This window comes from Macaca fascicularis, chromosome X (assembly GCF_037993035.2).
Source record: "Macaca fascicularis isolate 582-1 chromosome X, T2T-MFA8v1.1".
Taxonomy (NCBI): Eukaryota; Metazoa; Chordata; class Mammalia; order Primates; family Cercopithecidae; genus Macaca; species Macaca fascicularis.
The window spans coordinates 1,880,001-1,899,901 of record NC_088395.1 but is presented as its reverse complement, the minus strand read 5'-3'; the positions used below and the strand labels follow the sequence as shown (position 1 = coordinate 1,899,901).

General features: G+C 49.3%; 1 protein-coding gene across 5 annotated transcripts in view; it reads left to right on the top strand.

The window, feature by feature from the left end:
• Positions 1–19,901, top strand: part of LOC141406861 (polyprenol dehydrogenase-like) — a 320,805-nt gene that overhangs the window by 288,684 nt on the left and 12,220 nt on the right. For all 5 annotated transcript variants that reach the window (XM_074029269.1, XM_074029271.1, XM_074029272.1 and 2 more), the window contains one exon: positions 9,660–9,867. In XM_074029269.1, the coding sequence (XP_073885370.1) occupies positions 9,660–9,867 (208 nt within the window). The remainder of the gene's footprint in view (positions 1–9,659; positions 9,868–19,901) is intronic.

The window sequence follows — 19,901 nt, the reverse complement described above, 5'->3', positions numbered from 1 at the left end:
GGCCGAGGCGGGTGAATCACCTGCGGTCGGGAGTTTGAGACCAGCCTGGCCAACACGGTGAAACCCCATCTCTACTAAAAATACAAAAATTAGCCAGGCGTGGTGGCACACACGTGTAATCCCAGCTACTCAGGAAGCTGAGGCAGGAGAATTGCTTCAACTGGGACTCAAAAGGCAGAGGTTGCAGTGAGCCAAGATCCTGCCACTGCCCTCCAGCCTGGGCTACAAAGCAAGATTCTATCTCAAAGAAAGAAAAAAGAAAAGAAATGCAGATGCTCACATTCTCAGATCATCCTCCAGATCTGCTAAGCCCAAATTTTGGAGAGCAGGAGTTGGCGAGCAGACGGTCTTTGGGGAATTCTGATGCGTGCTAAAATGTGAGAACCACTTGAATTTAAAATACACCGCCTTTTTTTTTTTTTTTTGGTATGAAAGATGTGATTCTTGGCTTTCGCCTGATATAATTATTGCCAGTAATTAGTGTTAATTGCCAAGATTGATTTACTGGCTTGGAAAATTAGTGTTCTTGTAAAGGAATAAATCACAGCGTTGTAATGTATTCCAAAAATCCAAGAGAGTTTTTACACATGAGAGAGCACGTCTCCTCAACTTGGCTGTACCGAATCATCCCCGTGGTGAAATAAATTTCAGTGGAAAGCACTTTGGGACGCCGAGGTGGGTGGATCACCTGAGGTCAGGAGTTCGAGACCAGCCTGGTCAACATGGCAAAACCCCATCTCTACTAAAATTACAAAAATTAGCCAGGCATGGTGGCACATGCCTGTAATCTCAGCTACTTGGGAGGCTGAAGCAGGAGAATTGCTTGAACCAGGGAGGCGGAAGTTGCAGTGAACCAAGATCATGCTATTGCACTCCAGCCTGGGCGACAGAGCAAGACTCCATCGCAAAAAAAAAAAAAAAAAAAAAAAAGGCAGGCACAATGGTTCACACCTGTAATCCCAGCACTTTGGGAGGCCGAGGGGGGCAGATCACGAAGTCAGGAGATCAAGACAAACCTGGCCAACATGGTGAAACCCCGTCTCTACTAAAAATACAAAAATTAGCTGAGCATGGTTGTGCACACCTGTAGTCCCAGCCACTCAGGAGACTGAGGCAGGAGAATTACTTGAACCCGGGAGACGGAGCTTGCAGTGAGCTGAGATTGCACCACTGCACTCCAGCCTGGTGACAGAGCGAGGCTCCGTCTCAAAAAGAAAAAAAACTTCTCTTTGTTCACAGTGTTTTCTGAGTTCCTGGTGGGCGGCTTGTTATCAAGGATATTAAATGTAGGTGATAGTTATGAAGACTATGAAATGTAGATATCCTACAAAGAGTGTAATGGAGTTGTTTGTACTGTCAAAGGGAAAATTCAATTTAGACATGAAGGATTGTTATAATACTTACAAGTGTGTTGGATGCCACCCATTCTTGCTCATTAAAACAGTGATGATCATCAGGTTTAATGAGCAGTGGAAAAATAGCTCCAGTCAACTAGGTTATGAGCAGTTGATTGAGTTTCTGTAATTGCATTGGCAATTTCATTACGCATGGATGTCCTGCAACTGAAATATGTTGCAATACATAGGCAGTCAACATAAAAAAAAAAACAGAAAACCTCCGTCATCTTTGCTTCTGCACAAGTACCTGTGAAAGTGGATAAATAATCAATGCAAAAACTGCCTGTTGATCCGTATAAAAGGACACCGCCTACTGAGACTGGCTGTTGGGGCACCGAGATATGACACGTATGCATCCTACATTATCCATCACAATAACTTACAAAGGTTCCTTTTTTTTTTTTTTTTTTGAGACAGAGTCTTACTCTGTCGCCCAGGCTGGGGTGCAGTGGCACGATCTCGACCCATTGCAATCTTCACCTCCCAGGTTCACGCCTGCCACCACGCCCAGCTAATTTTTTGTATTCTTGATAGAGACAGGGTTTCACCTTGTTACGATCTCCTGACCTTGTGATCCACCCACCTCAGCCTCCCAAAGTGCTGGGATTACAGGCGTGAGCCACCGCGCCCGGTCTTATAAACACTCAAAGTATGTTCAGCCTTCACGATTTTTAATAACAAGAAGAGAGTAATGCTTTATATAATCAGCGAGAAATGGAGAACTCAAATACCCTTTTTTAAGATCCAGATTTAGCAGCAAGTGGTTGTTCTTCAGTTTGTTCTTCAACAAGAAAGCTCATTGAATGATTTTTGTTTTGTTTTGTTGTTTTGGACAGCGTCTCCCTGTCTCGCCCAGGCTGGAGTGCAGTGGCGCCATCTTGGCTGACTGCCGTGTCTGCCTCCCAGGCTCAAATGGTTTTCTCCCACCTCAGCCTTGCAACTAGCTGGGACCACAGGTGTGCTTTACCACACCCAGCTACTGTTTTGTAGTTTTTGTAGAGGTAAGGTCTTACTATACTGCCCAGGCTGGTCTCGAACTCCTGTACTCGAGGGACCTGCCTGCCTCAGTCTCCCTAAGTGCTCAGATTACGTGCGTGAGCCACCACACCCGGCCTAATACCAACGACTTTTGTCAGTCCTTAGGGTTTTGTTTACAAGCCTTAATGGGTGTGTTCTGTGTATCTGCTTTCATGATTTTCCATTTCTGGTGTGGATATTTCTTCATCCCTAACCCCCACCCCGGGACTCTCTCCTGAACCTACGTGCCCCTCTTGGATTGATTTCTTCACCTCCCGTAGAGAAATGTACTGACTTTCCCCCGCCCCCACACCGTATTTTTAAACAATCTTCGTTGTCTCTTCTCCACGCACGCTACTGCGTAAAACCGTAATTACAGAACCAACCCCTCCATTTACTCTGGAAAAATCTGCCTTTGGATGATGCATTGTCTGCTTTTTCAAGTAACCATGCCTCCGACCCATCAATCAGATCCCGGAGATCCAGAACCAAATGCTTGTAGGTGATATTTGAAAGACGCTCATGCCAGCAGGAAAGCCAGTCCTTGCCTCTCTGCACTTAATAACTCTCTGTTTCCTGGACCCTCCTCTTCCCCCCGGGGTGAGGAGATTGGAGAACTTTGCCTTAAAAAGGTGTCTGGACAGTAATTGGGGGTTTGCAGTTTATCTTGGATCAAAGAGGGGACTTGAGCTGTGTGCACTGCGCAATTTCCTTGTCTTAATTCTTCCAGTCTCTTAAATTTCTTTCTATTTATTTTTTATTATTTTTAAAATTTTTTTATTTTTTTGAGACAGAGTTTTCCTCTTGTCACCCAGGCTGGAGTGCAGTGGCACAATCTCAGTCAGCTCACTGCAACCTCCACTTCCCGGGTTCAAGTGATTCTCCTGCCTCAGCCTCCAGAGTAGCTGGGACTACAGGCACCCACCCCCACGCCCGGCTAATTTTTGTATTTTCAGTAGAGACGCGGTTTCACTATGTTGGTCATTCTGGTCTCTGTTTGAAATGCTTGTTCCCCGGTGCCATAAATAAATAGCACTTGAACATAAATTTAATTTCCTCAGCAAGGCCATTTTTATACTTTCTGCAGGAAGGGTACACTCGATAGCAGTTTGACCACGAGGGTACAGCGAACAAAGGAGACAGAGAGTACATTTATAACCGGACACGTCCACCCTACGCTGTGTCTGGTTTCCATGGGCTGGAACGGGCCCTCACATTCCGTATTTGTCCCGATCAGCCAGCAACTTAGAACTTGTTAAAAGAGGCAAAGGCAGAGGAGAACAAAGGAAGGAGGAAGTCACTTGTGGAATGGTGGGAAAAGTAAAGACAGACCCAAATAAGGAAGGAGGAACACGCTCTGACCTCATGCTTGCTTGGACCAGCATAAGCATGCCAGGGCAGATATTTAGGCTACGTTGTGGGAGCTCGGAACATAAAGTACATGGATTTCTTTATCACGGCTAGCGGGTACTTACGAACGTTAGCGCAGGTCTTGGAATACATTTTGCTTCTCAGAGAAGTTCCTACGTATTCCTAATTAGATGGGGAGGAAAGTCTTTGAAGAGGAACCTTCATTTTTTCCAGGCCCCATGTCAGATTCTGGCGTGCGGCTTTCTGCTCCCCATGGCTGCGTGATGAGACAGCGGCTGGAGGCAGAACTGGGTCCCTGGAGGGCATAAATGAGGGCGTCACTTCTCCTCATGCAAGCAATTCAAATATGCCTTTTGGACAACGGCAGGGGACATCTCAGAAAATCTCAGCTCAGGTTGCGATTCCCCCCGGGGCGAGCTTCCCGAGCCGTGTGATCCCCTCTGTCTCCGGTTACACGAAGGTGGGAGCATTGCTTGGTTGCTAAGAGCACAGTGTTGGGGCTCAGAAAACGATCCCCTAAATGTTTCAGAGGCATTGGAACCAGAGCAACTCTGCCATGTTGAATCGGGTCTGGGTAAGATGCGGCCGAGACCCGCTGGGCTGCCTTCTCTGGAGGTGGGTGAGGCAATTCCAGGTCACAGGATGACAGAGGACGTCAGTACAAGGCACAGGTCACAGAGACCCTGCTGATAAAGCAGGTTGCGGGAAAGCCGGCAAATTCCGCCAAAACCGAGATGGCGATGAGAGTGACCGCTGGGCATGCTCTCTGGTCATGATACGCTAATTCTAATGCATTAGCTGCTAGGAAACAGTGTGCAGATGCCACGACATGGTCTGAAAGTGGGGATGGACCTTCAGCTGCGGGAATTGGTGACCCCTTTCCTAGAAGACTCATGAGTAATCCACCCCTTGGTTAGCGGATCATCAAGAAATAACCGTAAAAATGGGCAACCAGCAGCTCTCGGGGCTGCTCTGGCTATGGAGTACACATTCTTTATTCCTCTACTCTCCTAATAAACTTGCTTTCACTTTACTCTGTGGACCCCCCCGGAGTTCTTTCCACAAGATCCAAGAACCCTTTCGAACTGCTGAAGGGATGGGGTGATGTGCCCACCTCCGCCTCCCAAGGTGCTGCTGGGATTATAGATGGGACCCACTGCACCCAGCCGGAATAGACTTTTTCACTCAATTTTTAATTTTTTTTTTTTTTTTTTTTGAGATGGAGTCTCACTCTGTTGCCCAGGCTAGAGTGCAGTGGCGCAATCTCGACTCACTGCAACCTCCACCTCCTGGGTTCCAGCGATTCTCCTGCCTCAGCCTCCCGAGTAGCTGCGGCTACAGGCATGCGCCACCACTCTTGGCTAATTTTTTGTATTTTTAGTAGAGACGCGGTTTCACCGTGTTTGTTAGGATGGTCTCGATCTCCTGACCTCATGATCCGCCCGCCTCGAGCTCCCAAAGCCCTGGGATTACAGATGTGAGCCATCATGCCCAGCCCAAGGTTTAATTTCTTAATATCAGTTTCAAGCAGTGGTTTTAGTAAAAGATATTCATAGGCCAGGTGTGGTGGCTCACGCCTGTGATCCCAGCACTTTGGGAGGTCAAGATGGGCGGTTCACTTGAAGTCGGGAGTTCGAGACTGGCCTGGCCAACACAGTGAAACCCCAGCTGTACTGGAAATACAAAAATTAGCCGGGCGTGGTGTCGGGCACCTGTATTCCCAGCTACTCGGGAGGCTGAGGCAGGAGAATCACTTGAACCCGGGAGGCGGAGGTTGCAGTGAGCCAAGATCGTGCCACCGCACTCCAGCGTGGGCTACAGAGCAAGACTCTTTCTCAAAAAAAAAAAAAAAAACCACACAAAAAGGGCCAGGCATGGTGGCTCACGCCTGTAATCCCAGCACTTTGGGAGGCTGAGGTGGGGGGATCACGAGGTCAGGAGATCGAGACCATCCCGGCTAACACGGTGAAACCCCGTCTCTACTAAAAATAAAAATAAAAACATTAGCCGGGCGTGGTGGCGGGCGCCTGCAGTCCCAGCAACTCAGGAGGCTGAGGCAGGAGAATGGCGTGAACCAGGGAGGTGGAGGTTGCAGTGAGCCAAGATTATGCCACTGCACTCCAGACTGGGCGACAGAACGAGACTCTGTCGCAACAAAAAAAACAAAAAAAAGAGATTTATGATTTTAAAGATTGAGTTACATGTTGTGAAGTTGCCCTCCCAAAAGGTATGTACAAGTGTATGTGCACGCCCTTCCTTTGGGTGTCTGGCCAATTCTCCCCGTGTTCTTCACAGTGGAAATGATGGTTTCTTGGAATGTTGCCAGTGTTACAGGAAAACAGATGGAGGGTCATTCCCTCTGAAGATCTGCTGAAAAATCAACTTGCAAAAGCAGATGAATGGGAGAAAAGGCATACGATGTTTACTCAGTGTATACGTACATGCTTTCATCTTCTTGGTTTTCTTTTATGTACTTGCCTTGGGAAAAGCATTCTCATTTTTCTTCTCCAGATCTTCTCCAGAGTCTCGCTCCGTCGCCCAGGCTGGAGTGCAGTGGCGTGATCTCAGCTCACTGCAAGCTCCGCCTCCTGGGTTCACGCCATTCTCTTGCCTCAGCCTCCTGAGTAGCTGGGACTACAGGCGCCCGCCACCACGCCCGGCTCACTTTTTGTATTTTTAGTAGAGATGGGGGTTCACCGTATCAGCCAGGATGGTCTCAAACTCATGACCTGGGGATCCGCCCACTTCAGCCTCTCAAAGTGCTAGGATGACAGGTGTGAGCCACCGCACCTGACCCTCAATATTGTATTCTTATTCAGGAACAGCCTTTGTTGGTAAGAGGTATTGGATTTTCACTGATGCGTTTTCTGAAACACATATGATGACAGATGTCTTTCTTTTAATCTTTGGAATGTGTTAAACATTCTTTTAGGCTTTTTGATCTTATTTATTTAACATAATTATCATGCTGATATTCAAAATATATCTGAGATGGCTTTGCGAACCCCGAAAACTTGAGACAGGTGTCAGTTAATTTAGAAAGTTTGTTTTGCCACATTTGAGGACGCGTGCCTGTGACACAGCCTTAGGAAATCCTGACGACGTGGGTGCAAGGTCGTTGGGGCACAGCTTTTGTGGTGGTTGTTGTTGTTGTTGTTTTTGAGACAGTGTCACTCTGTCGCCTAGGCTGGAGTGCAAATGGTGCAATCTCAGCTCACTGCAATCTGCGCCTCCCAGGTTCAAGCAATTCTCCTGCCTCAGCCTCCTGAGTAGCTGGGACTACAGGCACATGCTACGTTGCCTGGCTAATTTTTTAATTTTTTTTTTTAGTAGAGAGGGGGTTTTGCCATGTTGGCCAGCCTGGTCTCGAACTCCTGACCTTGTGATCTGCCCACCTTGGCCTCCCAAAGTGCTGGGATTACAGGCGTGAGCCACTGCGTCTGGCCACAGCTTGGTTTTATACGTTTTAGGGAGACATGAGACATCAATCAATATATGTAAGAACTACGTTGGGGTGGGTGCTGTGGCTCACACCTGTAAACCCAGCACTTTGGGAGGCTGAGGCGGGTGGATCACCTGAGGTCAGGAGATCGAGACCAACCTGGCCAACATGGTGAAACCCCATCTCCACTAAAAATACAAAAAGTTAACTGGACGCGGTGGCAGGCTCCGGTAATCCCAGCTACTCGAGAGGCTGAGGCAGGAGGATGGCTTGAACCCAGGAGGCGGAGGTTGCAGTGAGCCAAGATTGTGCCATTGCACTCCAGCCTGGGTAACAAGAGCAAACTCCATCTCAAATATAAAGAAGTAGAGTCCTTGACAGGTGGGGACAACTGGAAACAGGGAGGGGGCTTCCAGGTCACAGGTGAGACCCAGATGGTTGCGTTCGTTTGGATTTCTGATGAGCCTTCCCAAAGGAGGGGATCAGATATGCGTCTGTCTCAGTGAGCACAGGCATGACTTTGAATAGAATGAAAGGCAGGTTTGCCTTCAGCAGGTTCCAGCTGGACTTTTCCTTTGAGCTTCCTGATTTTGGAGGGCCAAGATATTTTCCTTTCACAGCTTCCATCAGGATACATATACCATGTAGTTAATTCAGAAAATTAGGCCGGGTGCGGTGGCTCACGCCTGTAATCCCAGCACTTGGGGAGACCAAGGCGGGCGGATCACGAGGTCGGGAGATCGAGACCATCCTGGCTAACACGGTGAAACCCCGTCTCTACTAAAAATACAGAAAATTAGCCAGGCGTGGTAGTGGGTGCCTGTAGTCCCAGCTACTCGGGAGGCTGAGGCAGGAGAATGACTTGAACTCGGGAGGCGGAGCTTGCAGTGAGCTGAGATTGTGCCACCGCACTCCAGCCTGGGCGACACAGCAAGTCTATGTCTCAAAAAATAATAATAAAAATAAAAAATAGAATATATATCTAAAAGAAGCAATGAACCTTCATCCACCTTGAAATATTGTTACAATAATTGTGTAGCAAATTGATCGCCTCTGGGCATCTTCGGAGCCCAGAGGAAAGGACATTATTGCTCAAATACTTCTCTTTGTCTTATTTAAAAGAACTATGAGGCCAATTCTAAGGCCAATGATGTATTCCTAACATTAAATTCTAAAAGGAGTCTATAATGGTTGTGTGCCTTCAAGGGACATTATGTAACAACACAAATAACATCTCTTTAAAAAGTGTTTCTGAGGCATCAAGAGAAAAAGTGGAACATATTTACAGGAGCGAAGCTGGAAACATCCAGTTTTCTCTGTGTCTGATGATTGAGGTTACCGGAGAGGGGAGAGGCACGTTTCTCACTTTACCACGGTTATCTGATCGATTTTTATCACTATGTCCTTGATACTAAAACATTTCTCTAAACTGCTTGAACCAAGGTGCAAAGAGTTTAATGCGTGCTTAGTACACTGCAGAGCTTGCAATAGATGTGAGGGAAATTCTTGATAGCTTGGTAAGTTTGCCAAATTGCTCTTATGGATGTCTTTTATGATTTGAGACTCAAGAAGACCACGTGTGGCCAGGCGCGGTGGCTCACGCTTGTCGTCCCAGCACTTTGGGAGGCCAAGGCGGGTGGATCACCCGAGGTCAGGAGTTCAAGACCAGCCTGGCCAACATGGTGAAACCCCATCTCTAGTAAAAATACAAAAAATTAGCTGGGTTTGGTGACGGGAGCCTGTCATCCCAGCTACTCTGGAGGCTGAGGCACGCGATTCGCTTGAACCCGGAAGGCGGAGGTTGTGCCACTGTACTCCAGCCTGGGTGACAGAATGAGAATCTGTGTCAAAAAAACAAAAAAAAAAACAAGACCGCATGGAAAGCCAGGTGCAGTGGCTCCTGCCTGTAATCCCAGCACTTTGGGAGGCTGAAGCAGGTGAATAACTTGAGGTCAGGAGTTTGAGACCAGCGTGGTCAATATGGTAAAACTCCAGTCTTTACTGAAAATCCAGAACATTAGCAGAGTGTGGTGGCAGGTGCCTGTAGTCCCAGCTACTGGAGAGGCTGAGGCAGGAGAAGCGCTTGAACCGGACAGGTGTAGGTTGCAGTGAGCCAAGATTGCACCACTGCACTCCAGCCTGGGCGACAGAGTGAGACTCTGTCTCAAAAAAATTAAATAAAAATAAAAAATTAGTAACGTAATTTAACGTGTCTGACCCCAATACAATTAAGGGATGAGTCTGTAATACGAAGGTGAACTAGAACAATCCACACGCATTGGAAAACTGGCCAAGAGATGGCATGATCACACGTGGGTCCAGGGGAGGTGGCTGCCTATAGATGTGACCACTGGCACAGATGCTGCGCGGATGAGGCATTTAGGCAGGAATATACCGTCAGCCTCTGACACCTTCTCCTGCTTGCCCCGCAGTGCCTGCTACTCAGCCCACGCAGCGTACGCCCAGAGCAAGCTGGCCCTCGTCCTGTTCACCTACCACCTCCAGCGGCTGCTGGCGGCTGAGGGAAGCCACGTGACCGCCAACGTGGTGGACCCTGGGGTGGTCCACACGGACCTCTACCAGCACGTGTTCTGGGGCACCCGTCTGGTAATGAAGCTTTTCAGCTGGTTGCTTTTCAAGGTAAGCCCCTTCTGCTTCTCTGATTCATGGCTACACGTGAAGATGCTGTGGGAAAGGGGGTCCCAATCCAGACCCCAAGGGAAGGTTCTTGGATCTCGTGCAAGAAAGAATTCAGGAGGAGTCTGCGGTGCACAGCGAAAGCAAGTTTATTGAGAAAGTAGAGGAATAAAGAATGGCTGCTCCGTAGACAGACCAGCCCTGAGGGTTGCTGGTGGCCCATTTTTATGGTTATTTCTTGATGATACGCTAAACAAGGGATGGATTATTCATGCCTCCCCTTTTTAGACCATACAGGGTAGCTTTCCGATGTTGCCGTGGCATTTGTAAGTGTCATGGTGCTGGTGGGAGTGTAGCAGTGAGGACAACCAGAGGTCACTCTCGTCTCCATTTTGCTTTTTGTGGGTTCTGGCCGACTTCTTTACTGCAACCTGTTGTATCAGCAAGGTCTTTCTGACCTGTACCTTGTACCGACCTCTTATCTCATCCTGCGACTTGGAATGCCTTAACCGTCTGGGAATGCAGCCCAGTAGGTCTCCGCCTCATTTCACCCAGCCCCCATTCAAGATGGAGTCACTGTGGTTCACACACCTCTGACACAGCCACTTCCAGGCCGCGTGTGCGGTGTTGGGGGCTCGCATTTGGTGATGTGTTTGTACATTCTCACCCCAAAGCCTTGGTTGCCTGCGAGCTCGGTGGGTGACGCTGTGTAGCTGTGTAGCGTAGGGAACGGAAAGGCCAAGGGAAAAACATCCCCCTTTGCATTTTGAAGGTTGGCTGAAAAATCAACGCCCAAAATACAGTTTCCCTTATTGAAAGATGAATAAAGGAAATGACAGGCAAGTATATTCTCATACATGGAGGAGAATGTCAGAGGAACTGCCCCGTTGCAGAAGGGGGTACACATGCTTTTGTCCTCTTCTCCTTAGGGGAAAGGGAGTGGGGGATTGGGGGGGAATTTAGGGAACAGCAAATGATTTTTAAGGGAAGTCAATGGGTTTGAGCATGTACAGTGGCCCAAAAACAGATCATGTGTTTTGTTGTTGTTGTTTGTTTGCTTGTTTTTTTTTTTGAGATGGAGTTTCGTGCTTTGTTGCCCAGACTGGAGTGCGGTGGCACGACCTCTGCCCAGTGCAGCCTCCGCCTCCCGGGTTCAAGCGATTCTCCTGCCTCAGCCTCCGGAGTAGCTGGGATTACAGGTGTGAACCCCCACAGCCGGCTAATTTTGTATTTTTAGTAGAGATGGGGTTTCGCCATGTTGGCCAGGCTGGTCTTGAACTCCTGACCTCATGATCCGCCCGCCTCGGCCTCCCAAAGTGCTGGGATGACAGGCCTGAGCCACCGCGCCCGGCCTCAGATAATGGTTTATGACGAGTCTGTCCAGGGACAGAGGCTGTTGAGCCCGCAGAACAGACAGTGGTTTATGAGAATTCTCTGCAGGGCTGTTGGCAGACGTCAGTCTTTCCTCCCGCGATGTGGGTTCAGAAGCTCAGGGAAGGGGCCAGTGGTCATTTTTCTTCTGTGGCGGGTCCGGACTTCAGGGAATTTCAGAGAACAGTTTCATCCTGTGCGTCGGGAGACACAGAGGACCCAGGACGGGGAGGTCAGACAGATCTTGAGGCGTCTTCAGTTCCGCAGGATAAAGCCCCGTACTTTGGGGTATTGGTTTTTAAGATCCAGCCACTGAATGGTCCCACGTTTCTGCAATGATCTGTGTTGTTGTGATGCGTTATCTTCTTAAGCACTGCAGGATTTCATGCCCCAGCCATTCCCTTGAGTTTTTTTCTCTGTCTGTTTGTTTGAGATGGAATCTCTCTGTCGCCCAGGCTGGAGTGCCGTGGTATGATCTCGGCTCACAGCAACCTCCGCCTCCTGGGTTCAAGCAATTCTCCTACCTCAGCCTCCTGAGTAGCTGGGACTACAGGTGTGCACCACCACGCCTGGCTAGTTTTTGTATTTTTAGTAAAGACAGGGTTTCACCATGTTGGCCAGGCAGGTCTCGAACTCCTGACCTGCCTCAAGTAATCTGCCCGCCTTGGTCTCCCGAAGTGCTGGGATGACAGAAGTGAGCGACCGTGCCAGTCCCCCTTGAGGTCTTTTGCAGTGATATGTGTCTGGGAGCTATAGATTTACTTTCTTTCCTGTCTATCTCAAGTTGGGATTCTAAAGTTTTAATGATTTGTTTACAAAACAAAGAAAGAACCTCGAGAAGCTTTTCTGTTTTTCCTATTACCTTGCAGAATCGTCTAATTAGCATTTTTTAAAAGCACCTGCTTTTGAAACACTGCCACGATTCGCCTTCAAAACCGCGTGGGTTGAGGAATTTTCAGAAGAGCGATTCTAACTCAGCTTTCAAAATTCCTGGGGCGTCTATTGCTTCGTTGAAGTTTTCCACCTCTTTCTGAGTCAGTTTAGACAGCTTTTCCCTTAGATAATTGTCTGTTTCGTCAAGTTTTGGAATTAATGCTTGGTTACAAATTTCCTTTTCTCCCTCTTGGACTCCTGGCATTGCTCTTCGTTTCATCTGAAAGTCTCTCATGAAATGAGCTGCGCTCCTCCATCGCACACGTTTTCGGGGGATTAATTCCTTCCCTTATTTTGCAGTTTGCTTTCTTATCAATTCTTCTTCGAATCTCTAATTCCTCAAGCAATGGAATTTCTTTTTTTCTTTTTCCTTTTTTTTGTTTTTTGAGCCAGAGTCTCGCTGTGTCACCCAGGCTGGCGTGCAGTGGCGTGATCTCGGCTCACTGCAACCTCCGCCTCCCGGGTTCAAGTGATTCTCCTGCCTCAGCCTCCCCAGTAGCTGGGATTACAGGTGCCCGCCACCATGCCTGGCTAAGTGTTGTATTTTTAGTAGGGATGGGGTTGCACCATGTTGCCCAGGCTGGTCTCGAACTCCTGACCTCAGGTGATCCACCCGCCTCGGCCTCCCTACGTGCTGGGATGACAGTCGTGAGCCACTGCGCCCAACTGTACTGCCCTTATTTTGCAGTTTGCTTTCTTATCCATTGTTCTTTGCATCTCTAGTTCCTCAAGCAAAGGAATTTCAAAATATTAGTTACTGTATTAAGCACTAAGTTTTTGCTAGCGAGACACCACAATTTGGATACATTCCATGCTTATAAAACCCCCATGAATCCCTCAGAGTGACTTTGGTATCCAAGGAGAACATTTGCTGTTTTTCTCTTTTTAAATTTTTTTTTTTTTTTTTTTTTTTGAGACGGAGTCTGCCTCTGTGGCCCAGGCTGGAGTGCAGTGGCACGATCTTGGCTCACTGCAAGCTCTGCCTCCCGGGTTCACGCCATTCTCCTGCCTCAGCTTCCCGAGTACCTGGGACCACAGGTGCCCACCACCATGCCTGGCTAATTTTGTGTGTGTGTGTGTGTGTATTTTTAGTAGAGACAGGGTTTCACCGTGTTAGCCAGGATGGTCTCGATCTGATGACCTCGTGATCCGCCCTCCTCGGCCTCCCAGAGTGCTGGGATTACAGGCATGCGCCACCGCGCCCGGCCTCTTTTAAATTTTTTAGTGACCAGGTCTTGCTCTGTTACCCTGGCTGCAGTGCATTTTTTTTTTTTTTGTAGAGACGGAATGTTGCTATTCACCCAGGGTGGTCTTGTGCACTGGGATTATGATACAATGCCTGGCGGCAGCCTTGAAATCCTGGCCTCAGGTGATTCTCCCACCTCTGCCTCCCAGAGTGCTGGGATGACAGGATGAGCCACCGTGGCTGGCCTTTTTTTTTTCCGTAAATATTTAACAAGCAAAGTGGAACTTTAGCCACATGAATCATTCTTTAATCCTTTGATCATCATCTGCACATTTCGATTAAAAATAACCACGGGGCGTTGCTTGAGTCACACTCTGCCTTTGTATAAGAGACAACATTATGGAAACTTTAAAATTCTAGAGTAGAAGAAATATGCATTAGCCTGACAATGAAATTAAAATAATCTAAGAATTTTGAAGAAAAGGCTATCCAGCAGCAGTAGCTTGATGCTGCCTTTATAATGCTAATTCTGTATTGCTGTATATGTATTATTTACTAGTGCGTATGCATGCACGCATTGTATATTTAGACTTGGAAGATCAGCTGGGTGCCGTGTCTCATGCCTGTAATCCCAGCACTTTGGGAGGTCAAGCTGGGCAGATTACTTGAGGTCAAAAGTTCAAGACCAGCCTGGCAAACATAGTGAAACACCATCTCTATTAAAAAATACAAAAAAATGAGCCAAGCGTCGTGGTGCGTGCCTGTCATCCAAGCTACTTGGGAGGCTGAGGCAGGAGAATTGCTTGAACCCAGGAGGCGGAGGTTGCAGTGAGCTGAGATTGCACCACTGCACTCCAGCCTGAAACTCCATCTCAAAAAAAAAAAAAAAAAAAAAAACCAAGAAAGACAAACGTTGCAGGACCTGCCCAGTGGTCCCTGGAGAGAATCTGTGTGACGTACATATCTCTGTGATGTTTCATATCATCTGAGGGCATAGTTGTGTGTCACTCTGAAGCCGCTGTCCTCTGTGTCATCAGAACACATGGACTCGATTCCAGTTTCACAGCCACTCACCTGGGCGACCAGTTACTACCTGGAGAAAAACCAGGAGGTTGGTTGGTTGGTTTTTGAGACGGGATCTCACCTTGTCCCCCAGGCTGGAGTGCAGTGGCACAATGACAGCTCATGGCAGCCTCGACCTGCTGGACTCAAACAATCATGCCACCTCCACCTCCTGAGTAGCTGGGACTACAGGAATGCACCACCACACCTGGCTAATTTTTTAAACATTTTTCGGTAGAGCCAGGGTCTTGCTACGTTGCTCAGCCTGGTCTCCAGTTCCTGGCCCCCAGCGATCCTTCTGCTGTGGCCTCCCCAAGCACTGGGATTATGGTTTGTGCGTTTATAAAGACGAGGGGTTTGATTTGTCCGGTATACAGATGCACCAGGCCATTCCTCATGCTGAGACATGCGGATGGTCTCAGCCTCGGTAGGAGAGTAGCTTATTAATCTTTCAGAGGGCACGTGTGCTCTTCAGACCTCTAGGAAGCTCCTCACAGCTTCATCAGTGAAACTCAGTAACCCCCTACAATGTAGGCCCCTCCGAGGGAGTCAGTGAACGTGACCGTTACCTCTCTTCCCACCCTCATTGTCTTAAGATCAATGGGTGTTACAAAAAAGAGCTATCGGCCACCGGGTTCCTGTGGTGACTCATGCCTGTAGTCCCAACACTTGGGGAGGCCAAAGCAGGTGGATCGCCTGAGGGCAGGAGTTTGAGACCAGCCTAACCAACATGGAGAAACCCCGTCTCTACTAGAAATACAAAAATTAGCCAGGTGCAGTGGCAGACACCTGTAATCCCAGCTGCTTGGGAGGCTGAGACAGGAGAATCGCTTGAACCCAGGGGCGGAGATTGTGGTGAGCCGAGATCATGCCACTGCACTCCAGCCTGGGCAACAAGAGCGAAACTCCACCTCAAAAAAAAAAAAAAAAAAAAAAGCTATTGTAAATGCTGAGTGTGTCAGCTCCACCGTACAGGACATCCTGACCACTTTGAAATCGTGTGATCAGGCCTGCCATCAAAATGCGTCTTGGGGTTGATTGGAACTTGGATTGACGTGCCAAGAGGGTGACGGGTTAGTGAATCAAGTCAAGGATGCAGGTACTGGGAATTGTTTTTTATTTTTTTATTTTTTAAGATGGAGCTTTGCTCTGTTGCCCAGGCTGGAGTGCAGCGGTGCGATCTTGGCTCACTGCAACCTCCGCCTGCTGGGTTCAAGCAATTCTGCCTCAGCCTTCTGAGTAGCTGGGACCTCAGGTGCGTCCCACCATGCCTGGCTAATTTTTATATTTTTAGTAGAGACAGGGTTTCAGTAGGTTTCAATGTGACCTCGAACTCACAGTCTCAAGTGAGCCACCTGCCTCAGCCTGCCAAAGTGCTGAGATTACAGGCATGAGACATCATACCCAGCCCCCCAATTTCTTTTTTTTTTTAAATAAACAAATCTAACCACCCTAGCTGGACCTTCTGTTTCACCTGGGGACTGTCCCTGACTACAGTCTCCACTGCGGCAAATCCCCATATAGTAATCACTCATACAATTCACTTCCAGTCCCCTGTGCTCCACTGAAAATGCCCCAGGTGGCCGGGCGTGGTGGCTCACGCCTGTAATCCCAGTGCTTTGGGAGGCCGAGGCGGGTGGATCACCTGAGATCAGAAGTTCAAGACCAGCCTGGCCAACATGGTGAAACCCCATCTCTACTAAAAATACAAAAATTAGCCGGGTGTGGTGGCGGGCGTCTGTCATCCCAGCTACTCAGGAGGCTGAGGCAGGAGAATCACTTGAACCCGGGAGCAGGAGGTTGCAGTGAGCCGAGATTGTACCACTGCGCTCCAGCCTGGGTGACAAGAGCGAAACTCCACCTCAGAAAAAAAAAGAAAAAAAAGAGAGGAAAAAAAGAAATTGCTCCAGGTGGAACCACCAGGGACTTCACCCCTTCCCTCCAACGTGCAAGCCTCGGCCCTGGTTGTTTCCTCCTCCACGCGTGCCCTTCCCCCAGGTATCCAGTCCCTCTCCTTCACTTCATTCAGGCCTGTGCCGAAGACAGGGCTTCGCCTGGGTGCTTGCTTTTCCCTTCACAAGGCTTTGTTTATCTTAATGGCTCCTCTCACCAACTGGCTTATGTATTTATTGATTCCCTTATTTATTGTAAACTGAAGGAGTACAGGTACAGGTTTCTTTCTTTTTTTGAGATGCTCTGTTGCCTAGGCTGGAGTGCAGTGGCACGGTTTTGGCTCACTGCAACCCCTGCCTCCCGGGTTCAAGCGATTCTACTGCCTCAGCCCCCCGAGTAGCTGGGATTACAGGCATGTCCCACTATGCCCAGCTAATTTTCATATTTTTAATAGAGATGGGATTTCACCATGTTGGCCAGGATGGTCTTGATCTCTTGACGTCGTGATCCACCTGCCTTGGCCTCCCAAAGTGCTGGGATGACAGGCATGAGCCACTGTGCCCTGCCTGGCCTGGCTTATGTATTTATTGATTTGCTTATTTATTATAAATTCAAGGAATACAGGTGCAGATTTCTTGCATGGAGACATTGCACAGCGGAAGTCCGGGTTTCTGGTGAACCCATCACCCCAGCAGTGAATACTATACCCGCAGGTGATTTTTTTCATGCTCCACCTCCTGCCAACCTCCCGCCTTTCAAGGTCCTCATTGTCAGTCCATTCTCTGTGTCCGTGTAGACCCCACTGGTGAAGTCTCACTTGAAAGTCAGACAAGTGAGAACATGGCAGGATGGGCATTTGGCTTTCGGTGTCTGAGTAGTTGGTTAGGACAACGGCCTGCTTCTCACACGGAAGCTCTGTTTCCACTAAAATACAGCTTCCAGTTTCCCTGCTGTTCCTCACTCCGAGCAGCACCATTCTGCTTTCTGTCCTGATGAGTCTGACTACTGAAGGGACCTTAGAAAGTGGAAACAGGCCGAGTGTGGTGGCTCACGCCTGTCATCCCAGCACTTTGGGAGACGGAGGCAGGTGTATCACCTGAGGTCACGAGTGCAAGACCAGCCTGACCAATATGGTAGAACCCCGTCTCTACTAAAAAATACAAAAATGAGCTCAGCGTGATGGCATACGCCTGCAGTCCTAGCTACTCGAGAGGCTGAGGCAGGAGAATGGCTTGAACCCAGGAGGTGAAGGCTGCAGTGAGCCGAGATTGTACCACTGCACTCCAGCCTGGGCGACAGAGCGAGACTCTGTCTCAAAAAATAAAAATAAAAAGTAAAATAATAAAATGAAAAGTGGAAACACGCAGTATTTGTCCATGTCACTGTAAAAGACATGATTTCCTTCTTTGATATGACTGCATCATATTCCACGGTGTAAATATACTATACTATACTGTTTTTTATCTTAGCCCGTCCTCTGCTGACACACACTTAGGGGGATTGCATATCTTTGCTGTTCTCAATACTGCTGCAGAAAACCTACAACAGCTGTGTGTGTGGATCAGGGCTCTGTGCCTGGATCAGGGCTGTGTGCGTGGATCAGGGCTCTGTGCCTGGATCAGGGCTGTGTGCGTGGATCAGGGCTCTGTGCCTGGATCAGGACTGTGTGCGTGGATCAGGGCTCTGTGCCTGGATCAGGACTGTGTGCGTGGATCAGGGCTCTGTGCCTGGATCAGGGCTGTGTGCGTAGATCAGGGCTCTGTGCCTGGATCAGGGCTGTGTGCGTGGATCAGGGCTCTGTGCCTGGATCAGGGCTGTGTGCGTGGATCAGGGCTCTGTGCCTGGATCAGGGCTGTGTGCGTGGATCAGGGCTCTGTGCCTGGATCAGGGCTGTGTGCGTGGATCAGGGCTCTGTGCCTGGATCAGGGCTGTGTGCGTGGATCAGGGCTCTGTGCCTGGATCAGGACTGTGTGCGTGGATCAGGGCTCTGTGCCTGGATCAGGACTATATACGTGGATCAGGGCTCTGTGCCTGGATCAGGACTATGTGCGTGGATCAGGGCTCTGTGCCTGGATCAGGACTATGTGCGTGGATCAGGGCTCTGTGCCTGGATCAGGACTATGTGCGTGGATCAGGGCTCTGTGCCTGGATCAGGACTATGTGCGTGGATCAGGGCTCTGTGCCTGGATCAGGACTATGTGCGTGGATCAGGGCTCTGTGCCTGGATCAGGACTATGTGCGTGGATCAGGGCTCTGTGCCTGGATCAGGACTATGTGCGTGGATCAGGGCTCTGTGCCTGGATCAGGACTGTGTGGGTGGATCAGGGCTCTGTGCCTGGATCAGGACTGTGTGGGTGGATCAGGGCTCTGTGCCTGGATCAGGACTGTGTGCGTGGATCAGGGCTCTGTGCCTGGATCAGGACTATGTGTGTGGACCAGGGCTCTGTGCCTGGAAGGCAGGGAGGGAGGTGCTGAATGCATGTGTGTGGGTCTGGCTGTGTGCATGGATGAAGGTAGGGAGGCGGATGCTGACTGCATGTGTATGGAGCCAGCTGTGTGCATGGATCAGGGCTGTGTGCATGGATCAGAGCTGTGTGCGTGGACCGGGGCTGTGTGTGTGGACCAGGGCTCTGTGCCTAGAAGGCAGGGAGGGAGGTGCTGAATGCATTTGTGTGGGTGTAGCTGTATTCATGGATCAGGGCTGTGTGCGTGGATCAGGGCTATGTTCATGGATCAGGGCTGTGTGTGTGGATCCCGGCTGTGTGCATGAATGAAGGCAGGGAGGGAGATATTGAATGCATGTGCATGGATTAGGGCTGTGTGCATGGATCATGGTTGTGTGCATGAATCAGGGCTGTGTGTATGGACTAGGGCTCTGTGCCTGGAAGGCAGGGAGGCATTTCTGTGGGTCTAGCTGTGTTCATGGATCAGGGCTGTGTGTGCATGGATCAGGGCTGTGTGCATGGATCTGGGCTGTGTGCATGGATGAAGGCAGGGAGGGAAATATTGAATACATGTGCTTGGAGCCAGCTGTGTGCATGGATCAGGGCTGTGTGCATGGATCATGGTTGTGTGCATGGGTGAAGGCAGGGAGGGAGGTGCTGAATGAATGTGCGTGGGGCTAGCTGTGTGTATGGGTGAAGGCAGGGAGAGAGGTGCTATGTTCATGGATCAGGGCTGTGTGCATGGATCAAGGCTGTGTGCATGGATGAAGGTAGGGAGGCAGATGCTGAATGCATGTGTATGGAGCCAGCTGTGTGCATGGATCAGGGCTGTGTGCATGGGTGAAGGTAGGGACAGAGATGCTGACTGCATGTATGTGGGCCTAGCTGTGTGCATGGATCAGGGCTGTGTGCATGGATCAAGGCTGTGTGCATGGATGAAGGTAGGGCGGCAGATGCTGAATGCATGTGTATGGAGCCAGCTGTGTGCATGGGTGAAGGCAGGAAGGGAGATATTGAATGCACGTGCATGGATCCAGCTGTGTGCATGGATCAGGGCTGTGTGCATGGATCAGGGCTGTGTGCATGGGTGAAGGCAGGGACGGAGATGCTGAATGCACGTGCATGGAGCCAGCTGTGTGCATGGATCA